A 14,485-nucleotide genomic window follows, 5' to 3' on the forward strand; every position below is an offset into this window, starting at 1 on the left:
GACCACTAAAACAGCTGATTGTAATTAAAGTGTGTGTCTATATATAATTATATACACATATGCACATACCGAATTTACCACCGTTTTTAGAAGTATTGCATAGATTCTTTGACAGAAAGTGTTAAAGTACCTAGACTATGTAGTGTTTGTTTTAATTCTTATATGGTACTTGAAAAAAACCTTTCAGTAATTATGTTTCAGTGGCATACTCTTAAATATAGCACCCAGCCTGCATTAGCCATTTCTCTGAAAGTCAGTCAAGGTATTAGAGTGGTGTTGGTCACATAGAATCTTCATCTCCACTCGTCAAAAGTTGGCATTAAAAATCTATCATCGTTCAGCATCTGATCTTGGCTTAACATAGTCTGGAAGCAAAAATATACATAAAATTAAGTTATGCTATGCTAAGTTGTATAAGCAATGGAATCCACCATTAAAAATATACAGGCCCATAAATTATCAACTAGGGGCATACATTTGTCATAAACCAAACTTTAAAAATTACCTTAATGGTAATTTTGGGGTATTATTTAAGCTGAATACAGATCAGAGAATGTGATTGACTATGTGTATAGCTGAGCCCAAATAAAACATTTTCCAGTTTTTATTTGGGTATATTCATCTATACAGAAGATCAGCTGGGGTGGCAGAAGGTGGTGATCTCTGGCCCAAGGAAAGTGCATCTGGCCTTGACCAGGGCTAGGGCCAGGGCCTGTTCAGTCCTGGCCCCAGCCTGGTGGAATGAGCTCTCAGGAGAGCTAAGGGCTCTGATGGAGCTGTCAAAGTTCTGCAGAGCCTATAAAACGGAGCTCTTCTGTCAGATCTTTGGTTGAGGCAAGAGCTGGGAAGATCGAGGACCAGCTTCTCCTGCAGTGTGGTTTTAAAAATTAGTATTGCTCTTCTTGGTTGTATTGGACCTTGAAAAAAATTGGTATTTCTAAAAAATATCCAGTTCCAAATATGGGATTTTTCAGAAATACTGATTCCCCCCCCCCAAAAAAAAATTTATTCCAATAAACTCAAACTGAAAAATACCCAAGTTTTGCACACCTCTATCAAAGACCAATTTCAAATACACTTTCATATATAACTATTTTAGCTGGAAAGTAGTAGCTGGAAACAGAAGTAACAGTCTGTACACATATATTTGTTTAGGACAAAGTTTAACCCCCAAAAGTATTAACTTCTCTGCATAGAGTATGCATCAAGTCTCTGGCTTTAGAACTTGATAAATGTGAGATTTCATGTAAGTGGACAAGCAGTACAGCTGGCTTTCAGGCTGGTCTGCCTCATTTCTTTTCTACTGTTCAGTCATCAGGTAAAGGGCATAGCATAAAGTTTAAAGACAGGCCACTTTACCTAAGTCTAGGAGAGCACAACCACCTGTGGCCTTGGAGAGCCGGTTTGGTGGAGTCAGATGCATGCTGCAGACAGAGGTCCTACTGTGCAGCTGCATTGATGGGAATTTGCTTGCCTTAGTTGAACCAGTTGCATTTAAGCAGTTTAGTGATGTGTGTGAAGAGAGACTGACAATTGGCTGAAGGGTAAGATTCGGGTGCCCATAAATTGACAGCCACTTGATGGCACTTTCTACCACCATCAAGATTGAAAAGACCATGATGATCAATTTTATCACATTAAGCTAATCTGTATTTATTTACTTAGATATCTATAGGAATTCAGTGAAGAATGTAAAATAGTTGTTCCTTTGAATATACATAATCTGAGATTACTTGTAATACAGCCTTATTGGTTTTAAAGAAATAATACATACCGTGAGGTTGCTTATTCCTTGAGAAAGTTCCCCTATCTGCATTACTGTCCCTTCAGAATGTTCCATCTGTAAAATCATTCAGCAGCCAGATGAAATCAAGACATCTACAACATCTTATTCCTTTACTACATGCATGTAAGAGAGATACTTCTGGTTTGGAAAATGAATTTAAATTATCTTGGGCTGGATCCTAAGTAGCATTCTGTAAGCAAAAAGGTGTTTCTGCAATTTTTAATCCTATTCCCCATCTCATTACATCCCTTACATTGCATTGCACAGTTGCTAAGGGGCTGAAACACCAAGGAACATATTTTTGGGGGAATATAGAAAGCAGAGGGGAGCTGAGAAGATCCCACTAATGAGTGAAGTTCTGTCTGTACCTAGGATCCAAACCAATGCTATTTTGAGTACTGGAAATGTTATGCAATAGTGCTTGCTCACTGAATAAATGATGTGTAACTCTGTATGTCCTTAAAGACATCAGGTCTTCATTTTCCAGCATTTAACACCAGCATTTATTTATGCACACATGCAAATCCACATACCAAGCATGCTGCATGGATATTAAACATGCTTTGAACATGAAGGAATGTTACCAGCAATAATTTCAGTATTCACTGTACAGAAATCCTTAATACCCATATATCTGGAAGCTGATTTTTTAGAAACTTTTGGATTCATTTTGCTTTCTAAACCAGGCTGACCTGTCTTGCAAAGTGAAGTTTTCAGAAACTCAGATTACCAGCAAGTTTGTGATAGGCTCTGAGATTTTTTCCCCTTACACAACCTGTCCTTGACTTGCTGATAATCTGGGCCTGGCAAATGGCCACCATCTTCAAATGAAAAAATCACCTAAGCCCTCAAACATGTTGTGTAAACCAGCCTTGCCTTCAGTTTCACCAAATTTATATAATAGTCTAAAATAGTAGCCATACAAAGTTATGTCCTTGATGCACAACTTCATTTATTCAACGTCATAACGATCCCCACACCAGGCCCTGCTCATTTACTTTGGAGGAAAGGAAATTAAGTGCTTAGCTCCTCTCAGGAAAGTTGATATCCTTTGCAGACAATGCTCCCAGTGCCTATAGGGGACCTTGACAAGTTGTTTACCTGAGACTGATTTTACATAACTGTTTTACATAACTGTTATTCAGGATTAAGTACTGGTGTCAAGCAAATATTAAGTAATGTTCAGTTCCGTTAAATGTTGTTTTGGTCTAAATGACTGTAAATAGATACTCATTCATTTCAGTCAAGTTAAGCTTGCTTTAAGCTTTACCTTATTGCATGAGGTACCCTTTGGTGTTCAGCAGTTCAAGCAAGTCTTGATTCCAAAGCAGCTGGAATAGAGCTCAGCCACAGGAATAGGCCTTTCTGTTGCTCACTCCTGCTACAGCCCATGCAGCCCATGCACACCCTTCCTCCAGCCCATGCAGTAATTCTCCTAGGGGCTGGGTAACCCCCTGGAACAGTACTGAGGTGATGTGTGGGAATCAGTACAAAAAAAAATGCCATCCCTCCTTGCTAGCCGAAGGGCACATCTGCCAGCAGAAAAGGTTTGATCCAAGCCCATGTTTTCTTCCTCTGAAGTGGACTGCTACTACAATGGTTTGCTTTACCAGGATCTTTCTGGACACATTCTAAAACAAAAATAGCATGGCCAGTGGAGAAGTACCTCCCCACAGATGGGAACTGTTTTGAATTTTACCTCCCTCCCCTATCTAAACAGCCTGTTTTGACTGAATTACCTTACCACTCTTGTGTTTATAATTTGACTGTCAGCTTCCTAGAAACATCTGACTAGGACTCTGCTTCCAACAGCAACCCAGGCTCTTGCACTGATCTCTCTTTTTGCTCTTTAACCCATTTTAAAGGAAAAAGTTGCTTGCTTTGCAGTAAAACAGAAGCAAGACTAAAGATGGGTGAGGAGGGGCATTGTTTTAATTGTAAGCTGCTGCAGGAGTTTCTGCTGACGAGGAAAAATGCACTAATAATCAATACAAATGTTCAAAGACCATTTGGGGATGTGCATGCTTCTTCCTTGCCCACTTGATGGATGTTTATTATTGCGGTCTCCGTGAAGAATGATCAGTCTAATACTAGAAAACAGGGTAAGCAATAACTTGCATTTGGATGAAGGAAAATGAAATGTGTTAGATGCAAGGAATCATGCATATGAAAAGAATTAGACTTTTCATAATTAGACTTTTCAGTTCACCCCCAGTTTTCTAACCTATACTAACTTGGAAACCAGTATCAACAGAAGTTATGTCAGACTCCAGTCCTTGCAAATAGCTTGGCGGTTTCAGCTGCTCCATTTTTCAGGTTTTTAAGAAAATACTTTACACATGTTTTTCTATGCAATATCATCCATAAGGTATTTTACAGAACCTCTTCAAGCTGTATAATGTCTTACATATAAATAATTCTATTACAAAAAAAAGAGACAATAGTCACTACAGAAGAACCTGGGACTTCCCTTCCCAAAAACTACTTTTATTGTTCCAGTGGTAAGGCTGGTTTTGTTCATTTTTAGGTATATGGTTGGAGATAGTTCCTTTTGTAACATGTCATGTACATTCAGCTTGGTGCAAGATGTTGCACACTTGAAACAGCATGTCTTTATTAAAAATATACAATCCAGGTTTTTGTTTTCAGAATAAAATATTAGATACATCTTTACAACTCCTTACAATAAAACTACATATAAAAAAGTGAAAAATATCTTTGGGATGTACCTATGGAATGGAATATATAAAAAATAATGGCCCAGATTCAAAGAATCCCAGCCATGGCGGCAGTGCAGGTGGAGCACCTATACTTGGTCAAGTCTTTCAACTGCTTTTATTTCAGTCATGAGCTTTGTGTAAAGTTTCTGTATTCCTGAAAAAGGGCTTGAAAAGATGAGTAGGGTGATACATAGCTGGAAATAGGAGGGAAAAACCAAAACCTCAGATGACATCCTAAGATCCTTCAAGCATCAGCCCAATACATTCACTAAATCCATGCAGATGCATTTTAGGTTAAATTGTAACAAAAGATTATTGGGTAAGCTTGAAAATGCATGAAGAAGATGAGAGGAGTTACATCAATCCCTTGGGCACACCTGGTCCAGTTTATCTAATTCTTTGTCAGGGAGCACATTGTGTACTTTGTATGTACTGTAGCTCTTCTGAGTTCCATTGGTTGAACTTGGACTCGAATCCATAGGACAAATGTAATCTGTAGATTCATCAAATTTCTTTTTTCTCAAGTTTCCAAAATGTGAAAATCCAAGTTTTTTTGGCTAAGAAGGAGGAAAAAAGTTGTAAGCTTTGTAAAAATGTAGGCATGAAATCACAAAGCTAGGTCTTAAAATACTAAAATTATAATTATCAAAAACACTAACCCAAGTCCTGTGAAATAAGGTGATTTGGGACAAAATTAGGCAAGAACACTACAGCCATTTTAAAGTGAAAAGTGGATGATTTAAAAATGCCACAAGGACCACCTGATTGTGCCTGTAGTGCAGAATGGTCAGGTGTTCTTGCCCCATGAATGCCATTACATCTGGCTTGGCCCTCAAGCTAGTAACGATGTACAACTAGTCACCCTCTTGATAAATAGTATTAAAAAACTATTTTTCCTTAGGGAAAACCTTAGGAAAAAATAAAATAAACACAGGACAAGAGTAGCTTACAGTGCAATCCTACTCAAAAGTTCCTCCAATCTAAGGAAACTTTTTCCAGCTTCAATGTGGGTCTTTTACTGAAGGCAGAACCACTTAACTTGAAGAGTCTGAACTGAGCTTACTGGAGTCGTCAGATACAGACCACTGGATTTAAACTGGAGTAACTCTTCATAGGACTGCATTATCAAAGCATTAGCACACTTCACTACACTGGAGTTGGGTTGTCCCAGGCCCAGAACTGCTAAAGAGGGATGTAAGCCAGGCCTTTCAAGGTACCAAAGTAGGAGGTCCATCTGACTGAAGATTGTCCTGACCAGAGTAACAATGGGCTGGATCCCACAATCTGAACAGAAGGAGCTCACTGAACAGATTTCTCCTCTCTGCAGACTCCTGCATCCCCCGCCCCACCAAATAAGTTGCTTCTCAGGGATCCTTAAAAACCATCCTCTCTTGCAATAACTCTTCTGCAAACAGAGCAAGTCTCCCTGATTCTCCTCTACAGCTGTAGTGCCAGCTACCAGAACCTCATTTTAAAAGGGGAAGATGGACTAAAATATTTAAACAAAATTCCACTCTATTCTCAAGGGCCCTCTGAGTTTTGGGGCTGTAGGAAAAGCTGGGGAGATAATTTCTGTGATTTATCTCTGTGGATTTTGCCTTCTGATCATAACACCCAAAATAAAGTATATCATGATCAATAGACATGTTCTATTGTTTCTGGTCAGAAGCAAGAAGAGAACTGGGAAGTCCAACATCTTTTCCCTCTCTAGCTGCAGAATTTACAAAGATACCAGCTAACAGCACCACACTTCAAAAAACAACCCACTTTTGGGTTGTTTTCCTTTTGGGGGGGGGGGCGCAACTAAACTAATCAGATTCAGGGCTGGATCCAGACTAAATTTTCTGCTAACAAAAGGCACTTCCATCAGCAGAGCAGAACATTCTTGTCTCAGACCTCCTGCTTTACCCACAGACCTGTAAAAAATGATGCTTCTGTGGGAAGTGAGGACCCAGAGGAATGGTATGGGAGGCAAGCCAGAACTGCAGCAGGAACAGGCAAAAAAATAATCTCGCTCTGGGTTAGCAAAAAACTTAGTCTGTATCCAACTCATAGGCTTTTAATGTTCACATGTCTAAATATTATACCATTTACACATTTTTTTATAAATGAAAACAGCACCCAGCTCCTGCTAAGGTGGGTGCTTTAAACCAAAGGCAAGGAAATGAAAAGAATTCCCACACAGCCTACCCGAACTTTAGCAGTGGTAGTCAGAGGTGTGTAAGCAGTAGATTCTGTTATTTCCTGCTTCTCTTGCTGTGCCTCTGGTCCAATTAGCACATTGTATTTAGTGGTTAAATGGCGTCTTAGCAGAGTTTTTTGAGGAGGAATGTTCAGAAGCAGTGCCAAAGTGTCACCATTGAAACGAGGTTCGAGGATCTGGAGGGGAAATGCCAGATGCAATCTGCTTTATACACATTCGTTAACCATGCAAAGGAACTGTCACATTATTTGTGGGTTTTGATATTTCTACAGTGTCCATAATGCTTCACATTAAAAAAGACAGCAAACAACTCCTTACAAGTTTTAGCCATTATAATAATTTCCAGCAGTCAACTCTATTCGTGAAGAACTGATCTGCAATTTTCAATAGGGGTTCTTGGGAGCAACATTACTGGAAATTGTGGATTAATGTGTTTGCAATGCTTGTGGTTATAACTAAGCTTGTATAATCATCATTACAATTCCTTAGCGAATTGACATTTATATAGGACCACAGTGTTCATGGCATTGAAAAAAAACAAACCCAAGAGAAAAGGTTCCTGCCAAAGAGATGTACCTGAAGGGATATACTTATCTATACACAGGTTATCAATACAGACACAAAATCTAGCTTCATTAAAAGTGGAGGCTCAGCGGCAGAGCATGTTCTTTGCCTGCACAACATTATAAAACCTCTCGTGTGCCATTTCTGAAGTTTGTTCAGAGAGTGAAAATTCGGTTGATGTCATTTACTTGGATTTTAGTAAAGCTTTTGATAAAGTTCCCCATGATGCTCTGATGGATAAATTGAAGGACTGAATCTGGATTTTCAGATAGTTAGGTGGATAGGGAATTGGTTAGAGAACCGCACTCAAAGAGTTGTTGTCAATGGTGTTTCATCAGACTGGAGAGAGGTGAGTAGCGGGGTACCTCAGGGCTCGGTGCTCGGCCCGGTACTTTTTAACATATTTATTAATGATCTAGATGAGGGGGTGGAGGGACTACTCATCAAGTTTGCAGATGACACCAAATTGGGAGGGCTGGCAAATACTCCAGAAGATAGAGATAGAGTTCAACGAGATCTGAAAAATGGGCAAATGAGAACAAGATGCAATTTAATAAAGGTAAGTGTAAAGTTCTGCATCTGGGTCAGAAAAATGAAAAGCATACCTACTGGATGGGGGATGCCTTTCTAGGTAACACTGTGTGTGAACGAAACCTTGGGGTACTTGTGGATTGTAAGCTAAACATGAGCAGGCAGTGTGATGCAGCAATAAAAAAAGGCAAATGCCATTTTGGGATGTATCAACAGGGGCATCACATCAAAATCACAAGATGTCATAATCTTGTGATGTACACAGCACTGGTCAGACCACACCTGGAGTACTGTGTACAGTTCTGGAGGCCTCACTTCAAGAAGGATATAGATAAAATTGAAAGGGTACAGAGGAGATCGATGAGGATGATCTGGGGCCAAGGGACCAAGCCCTATGAAGATAGGTTGAGGGACTTGGGAATGTTCAGTCTGGAGAAAAGGAGGTTGAGAGGGGACATAATAGCCCTCCTTAAGTGTGATGCAGCGGTAAAAAAGGCAAATGCCATTTTGGGCTGTATCAACAGGGGCATCACATCAAAATCACAAGATGTCATAGTCCCATTGTATACGACACTTTGGGCTGATCCTGCATTGAGCAGGGGGTTGGACTAGATGGCCTGTATGGCCCCTTCCAACTCTATGATTCTATCTCTTCCGACAAGTTCCTGGGCTGAGCCAGCATAAAAATACTGTAATGTGACTGGGAGGGACAGCTATAGATCTTCAGAAAATAAAACAAATAGATAAAGGGGCTGCTCAGTCAGAAATGGAGGGAAAATCCTGTTTCTGAGAGAGGAAAGATGTAAGATCACCAAAGTACAAATACAGAACAAGTCAGGACTTCTAATGCATTTCACTTTAGAAACAAGAATAGACAATATGGGACAAATCTCAGTGAACATCAGTTCTGCAGTGTCTCTGGAATCTACATGTCAACTGACTAACCATCAGCCTTGTTGGTTGTGAAAATCAGTACAGGCCAGTGCCCTTTGACCAAGATTCATATGACTGATGATGTGAGCCAACCCCTAGAAATTAACTTGGCAAAGAATATTTTCTGCTTATTTAACAAAGACAATGTTAAAAATAAAAGAAATCTTGTCAAAATATCCTTCCTTTAATAAATTGTAAACCATTGTTCATCTTCACTCTAAACAATCTGACATTTGCAATTTTGGAAAGGATATTCTAGCTCAAAAGAAATTTGTTACTTTCAGCCAACTTCCTGGTATTGCATGCATTCACTAAGTGTTGACATTTCTATCAATAACTAATTTGTAAATAATTTCCTCTCTCTAATTTCAGTATCAAAAACCCATGACTTAAAATGCCAAGGACTATAGGCATGGCCATTCATAACATTTAATTTATATATGGCCAAATTTATTTTTCATAAGAGAGTTGAAAGCTGATCAATGAATACACTTCTTATAAGAAATACAGTTCCCTTTTTTCAGTTCACATAAGAAGACTGTGCAATTCTGTAATATATTTCAGAAGACATTAAAATTTCTATATTAAAAAAAAAGAAAAGCAAATTTCAAGACCTAGTTTCTTACAATGAGGCCGCCATGGACTCCACTTCCTCGAAGATTGGGTGCATATTCTGCCAGATCTACTGATCTGAGCCACTCCATCACTCTGTGATTGGACCACTGAACTACTTCAGATGCTGAAATGTTATTCTAATATGGAAAAAATACATTAAAAGAAAATATACAAATGACATTGATATGTCTTCCTGCAACTACTCTTAAATTCATTTCTTTGTAAATCAACCACTCAAATAATCTTTTGCACTTAGTCCAATAATCCACATTCATTTTAGGACAAAGGAGAACCTACTCAAGAGCATAAAATAGGTGTCCAGTGGCACCTTAAAAACTAGCAGCCAACCTTTACTTAGTCAAAGTTCCTCAGATGCATGAAGTGTTGTCAGGCAGAACTATTGCTGCAGGCAACAGAAAAATGGGAAAGGGCTCCTTTAAAACAATAACGAGACAAAAGAATAATCAGTTCATTCAGTGTGGCTGAGTCCCACTCTCTACTATCTGTCTCAGCCCATCTATTAAGAGTGGCTCTTATCATAGGGTTGCCAACTTCCAGGTGGGTCCTGGAGCTCTCTCAGTATTACAACTGATCTCCAGTTCCCCTTGGAGAAAATGGTAGCTCTGGTGGGTGGACTGTATGCTATTATACTGATGAGATCCCTCTCCTCCCCAGGCTCCACCCTCCCCAGGCTCCAACCTCCACAACTCTGAGTGCAAATACTTCTGCCTAATGGATGAACACTTCACACGTCTGAGGAACTGAGCTCTCATTCCTGAAATGTTATGTTGGAATACATCCTTATTGGTCTGTATGGTACCACAGGACTCCTACTTTATTTCAGTTCTAAAGGTAAAGGTATCCCCTGTGCAAGCACCGGGTCATGTCTGACCCTTGGGGTGACGCCCTCTAGCGTTTTCATGGCAGACTCAATACGGGGTGGTTTGCCAGTGCCTTCCCCCAGTCATTACCGTTTACCCCCCAGCAAGCTGGGTTCTCTAGAGACACAAACTCCCCCCATGTAGATTCATCTGGCAGGGTAGGAATCCAATCTACTAGTAGATCTGCTCATGGGCAAACTTCTGCAAAGACAGCTTATTCTTGATTTCAGAAGCTGCTCCCTGTGCACACTGATCTGAACATGAGCAAAGAGAAGCAGAGGAGCAAAGAAGGCGCAAGACATTTGGCACTCCTGCTCTTATCCCAGAAAGAAAAGCTAGGCAGAGCTTTAATATTCTTCTCTAATGCTTTCAGTCATGGGAGATAAGCAAGCACCACTTCTAGGAAGTTAACAATCACAGAATGGATGGCATGTTTTTCCCCCACCTCATCTGCTGGCCTCCTCCGTAGACAATGTGGGTTGAAACGATTCACGTGTAGCACATGAATGGCACACTTTATACTGAGATGATGCAGCTGGCTGGTGACCTTGAGGAACAGGAGGTCATTCTGCAAAACACACCAAGAAACTCATTGCACAGCATACATTGTCAAAGGCTCTGCAACTCATAAGGGCAGATTAGACCTTACAATATCATCATAATAAAGAAAATGGAAATCTGAAGGGAAAGCTTTCTTCTGTTGGAATTATGCCCAGAAAATAAAATGCCAAGATGACCCTAATGGGGTTTAGAGAAATTCATGTAAGATAGCCAATCACCATTTTCAGCTAAAGGGAACCTCTGCTGGGTGGGGGTGAAGGTGGCATACTTGAGGCAGAACAGTGATAGCTCAAGCAAGGGGGTCTTCTTTGGTTATCTCCCCCACAACCCATATTGTCTCTCTCCATCTCCAGTCAGAGCAGCTAATGCTGCCTTCCACCAGCCATCTTGAAACACAATACCCATTTAGGCTACTTTTCAAACTCTTGTGACACACAGTCACAGGTCAAACCATCTTACCACTGTCAGGTATTGCAGCATTCTGCCGTCTACTCTTGATTCATGAAACTGGTCTTTGTACTGAGGTAGACCTATGTCATCAAGCCACCCTGTAAAATAAGTGGCAACAATAAGTGGAAATATAACAATTTTTGTATTTTAGATACAAGCTTATAAATGTTGCCTTCTAAGCAACCTTGGTGCCCTTCTGCCTCCCCATATGCTCATCTATGCTCAGGCATTATTTTCAGATTCTGGTGTTGGTCTGAAGCAAGAGAACAAATGCCAGTAGCACCTTAAAGGTCAACGAATGTGTATTCTGGGCACATGCTTATGAATGCTTATATCCAGAATTAAACTTTGTGGGCCTCAAAGGTGCCACCAGACTCAATCTTTGTTCCATTGTTTTCAGGCTAGGGCTTTTGCTGTTAGCAGTCATTTTAAGAAGTCAAGAGTCAGCTTTCAGCTTTCCAACACATAGAGCAGCAAACTGACTGGGAATCTCTACATCCTAATGCCCTCACTCCATTGCAGCGACTCCTTTCTTGCCTCAGCCCCCGCCTCTCAGGCAGAACTAAATAAGCTTCTGTAAAATATAAGGCAAGCCAGAAAGACTGCTTGTATCTGCAGGTTGCATCTAGTTTTTTGCACTTACGTGTCACCCAGAGATGATCAAGCTGTGCAGATTTTTCATCCTGTTTTGTGTTTATAGCTTTGACAGCCAGAACCAATTTCTTCCTGTGCAGAGGGTGCTTTATGCCAAGCTCCTACGAAAGGACAGCAAATGATCATGAAAAAGGAAGCTGTTCAAAGAGAGAACCCATGCCTTTCAGAGATTAGTTATTTCAACTAGCTGCTGTATTTGATATTGGGAGTTCCTGAAAATGGGGATGCACCCTTAAACCTCAGGAAAGCATAATTCATTTTTTGACGTTCTTGATATCCCACATTTCACCCTGATGAAGACTCAAAGCTACTCTAAACTGCCCTGTAAGGGAGGGCAGTATAGAAACACATATTATTCTCCTCCTCTCCATTTTCTCCTCACAACAGCCCTGTGAGGTCACCCAACAACAGCATGAGTGGGGATTCAAACCTGGATTCCTCAGATCCTAGCCTGACATTTTAACGGCTATGCTACTCTGGTGGACAGCTGGAAGAACTGTGATCCAATAAGCCAAGAGGAGCATTAGGATCTGTCATATGTGCACCCCTGGATTTTGAAAAGAGAAGTCTTTTGACCCTGAAGTGTCAAAACAATTTATAACCACCAAAGTGTGTGGTACACATCCTTGGAGGCTGAACACCTTTGTAGGCTTTCCACCAATATCCCAACAATGGTCTCAGCAGGATCTCAGATTGAAAGAACAAGTATGAAGTATGCATGCACACAAAAAACTTATGTCCAGAATTAAACACTGCTCATCTTAAATGGTAATGACTGGGGAAGGCACTGGCAAACGACCCCGTATTGAGTCTGCCATGAAAACGCTGGAGGGCGTCACCCCAAGGGTCAGACATGCTTGCACGGGATACCTTTACCTTTACGTTTACCATCGTAAAGATGTCACCGGACTCAAGTTTTGTTCTGTTGCTTCAGACTATCATGGCTACCCATCTGAATCAAATATAAGGTGCCCCGCCCCCCCGCCACTTATTTATTTATACTTTAATTTCTAGACTGTCCCGCCCTGCAAGCAATGGTCAGAACAAGCAGGTTCAGAGCAGTTTACAACATACATATGCATTAAAACCATTTTAAAAACTTAAATGACTAACATTTTAAAAAGGTAGTGGTGACTTGTGAAGGTAGGGACACACACACACACACACACACAATGATATCCAACATCCTCCCCACAATTCTCTTGCTTCCACTGATGCTCTTTGATAGTTTCTCTGATGGCTGTGAGAAAGACAGCTCTGCCTCCAAACAGTGCTTCCTGGCAACCAAGGCCAGGTGGCACCAGATGATTTGTCAAGGGGGTGGGGGCTTTTCTTTTCACAGGCAGATGGAGATAGCAAAGCCTCTGTCTATTCTCAGCAGCAGTGAATGATGCAGGCACTGGAGTGTGAGGTAGGAAGGATGATACAAACTGCCCTCTCCCCTGACCTCTGATAGGATTCCTCTCTTTTTTGCAACTGCTCTTCATTTCTGGAAGATCCTGCCTTTAGAATCCTGCCCAAACTGCTGTTGGATGCTTCTAAGCAGGTAATACATTCTGTTATCATCGAAGGGAGCATCTGGTAGTTAGCGATAACGAAGGCATTTATTTTGTATCTTTTACAAATGCAGCCCCTTACAACTGCTATTTTAAAAACAAACTGCTTTGAATCATTGCATAAATGTTAATATTTTCAGAACATAACGTTCTCGGTCTCTTACCTTTTCCATATCCTGTGGTGTTGCTGTTAAAAGTGTGTGGCCAGTTGTTATCCACTGACGTGCAAAAATGACATACTGACCAAGACCCAAGTCCTCAAGCCAGTTACAAACTCGTTCATTGCCCCACTGGGCAAAGGGGGCATTTTGATCACTAGGAAGGACAAATAAGAGCACGAGATTCACATCATATGGTCAGTATTAGATTCTTAGTCTCTTTTTGCACAATAATCCTGCAGTCACTGGGGACGAGAGTCTGAGGATTTCCAGGCCTCTACAGTTGTCTAGAGAAGGGATGCTGAGCAGGTTATCAAGCCTTGGGCATGGCTTGTGAGGGGGACTCTCCACCTCATTGCATACCTCAGCCAATCCCATTGTCACCTGCCAGGGCAAGGTGGTACTTTGGTTCCCTTGCCTCTTATCCACACAAGGCTTACAAGTGTTTGTTTTCCCTCTAGCAACTTGCTTTCATTTGTATGATTGTTTTAAAAATGTTAATAGTAATCATATATTTATTCAGAAAAAAAGTTCTGGCACCTCCCCAGGGAACCTGTCAGAGGCAGCTTGCAGAATGAAATATATACAATAGAAACATAAAAAATTAAAATTCAAAATTTAGAAACCCAGCCAGAGCATAAAAGCAGCGGGCATCATGCAGCTTATAATAACAGTCTTCAGATTAAAAGCTCCCTATAAAATGGTACTGAAGAATCCACTCCTTAATTAAAAGCCTGGGTAAGCAGAAATGTTTTGGCCTGGCACCTAAAAAAACAGCAACAAAGGGATCAGATGAGCTTCAAGGGGCAGGACATTCCTCAAGTAAGATGCCCCTGTTGTAAGTGCCCTGTCTCTGGTTGTTGCCCACTTCAC

The 14,485-nt window shown here is 40.7% G+C and overlaps 1 protein-coding gene across 16 annotated transcripts in view; it reads right to left on the reverse strand.

Moving 5' to 3' along the window:
* Nucleotides 1-140: 140 nt before the first annotated feature.
* The window catches only part of PPFIBP2 (PPFIB scaffold protein 2), a 162,332-nt gene continuing 147,987 nt past the window's right edge, over nucleotides 141-14,485 (reverse strand). For all 16 annotated transcript variants that reach the window (XM_077321869.1, XM_077321863.1, XM_077321864.1 and 13 more), the window contains 9 exons: nucleotides 13,619-13,769; nucleotides 11,888-11,999; nucleotides 11,254-11,342; nucleotides 10,679-10,801; nucleotides 9,364-9,489; nucleotides 6,697-6,885; nucleotides 4,884-5,063; nucleotides 1,775-1,840; nucleotides 141-365 (listed from right to left, as the gene is read on the reverse strand). In XM_077321869.1, coding sequence (XP_077177984.1) covers nucleotides 294-365; nucleotides 1,775-1,840; nucleotides 4,884-5,063; nucleotides 6,697-6,885; nucleotides 9,364-9,489; nucleotides 10,679-10,801; nucleotides 11,254-11,342; nucleotides 11,888-11,999; nucleotides 13,619-13,769 — 1,108 coding nt within the window. In that variant the 3' untranslated portion in view covers nucleotides 141-293. The remainder of the gene's footprint in view (nucleotides 366-1,774; nucleotides 1,841-4,883; nucleotides 5,064-6,696; nucleotides 6,886-9,363; nucleotides 9,490-10,678; nucleotides 10,802-11,253; nucleotides 11,343-11,887; nucleotides 12,000-13,618; nucleotides 13,770-14,485) is intronic.

The sequence above is a fragment of the Paroedura picta genome, chromosome 2, assembly GCF_049243985.1.
Source record: "Paroedura picta isolate Pp20150507F chromosome 2, Ppicta_v3.0, whole genome shotgun sequence".
Classification (NCBI taxonomy): domain Eukaryota; kingdom Metazoa; phylum Chordata; class Lepidosauria; order Squamata; family Gekkonidae; genus Paroedura; species Paroedura picta.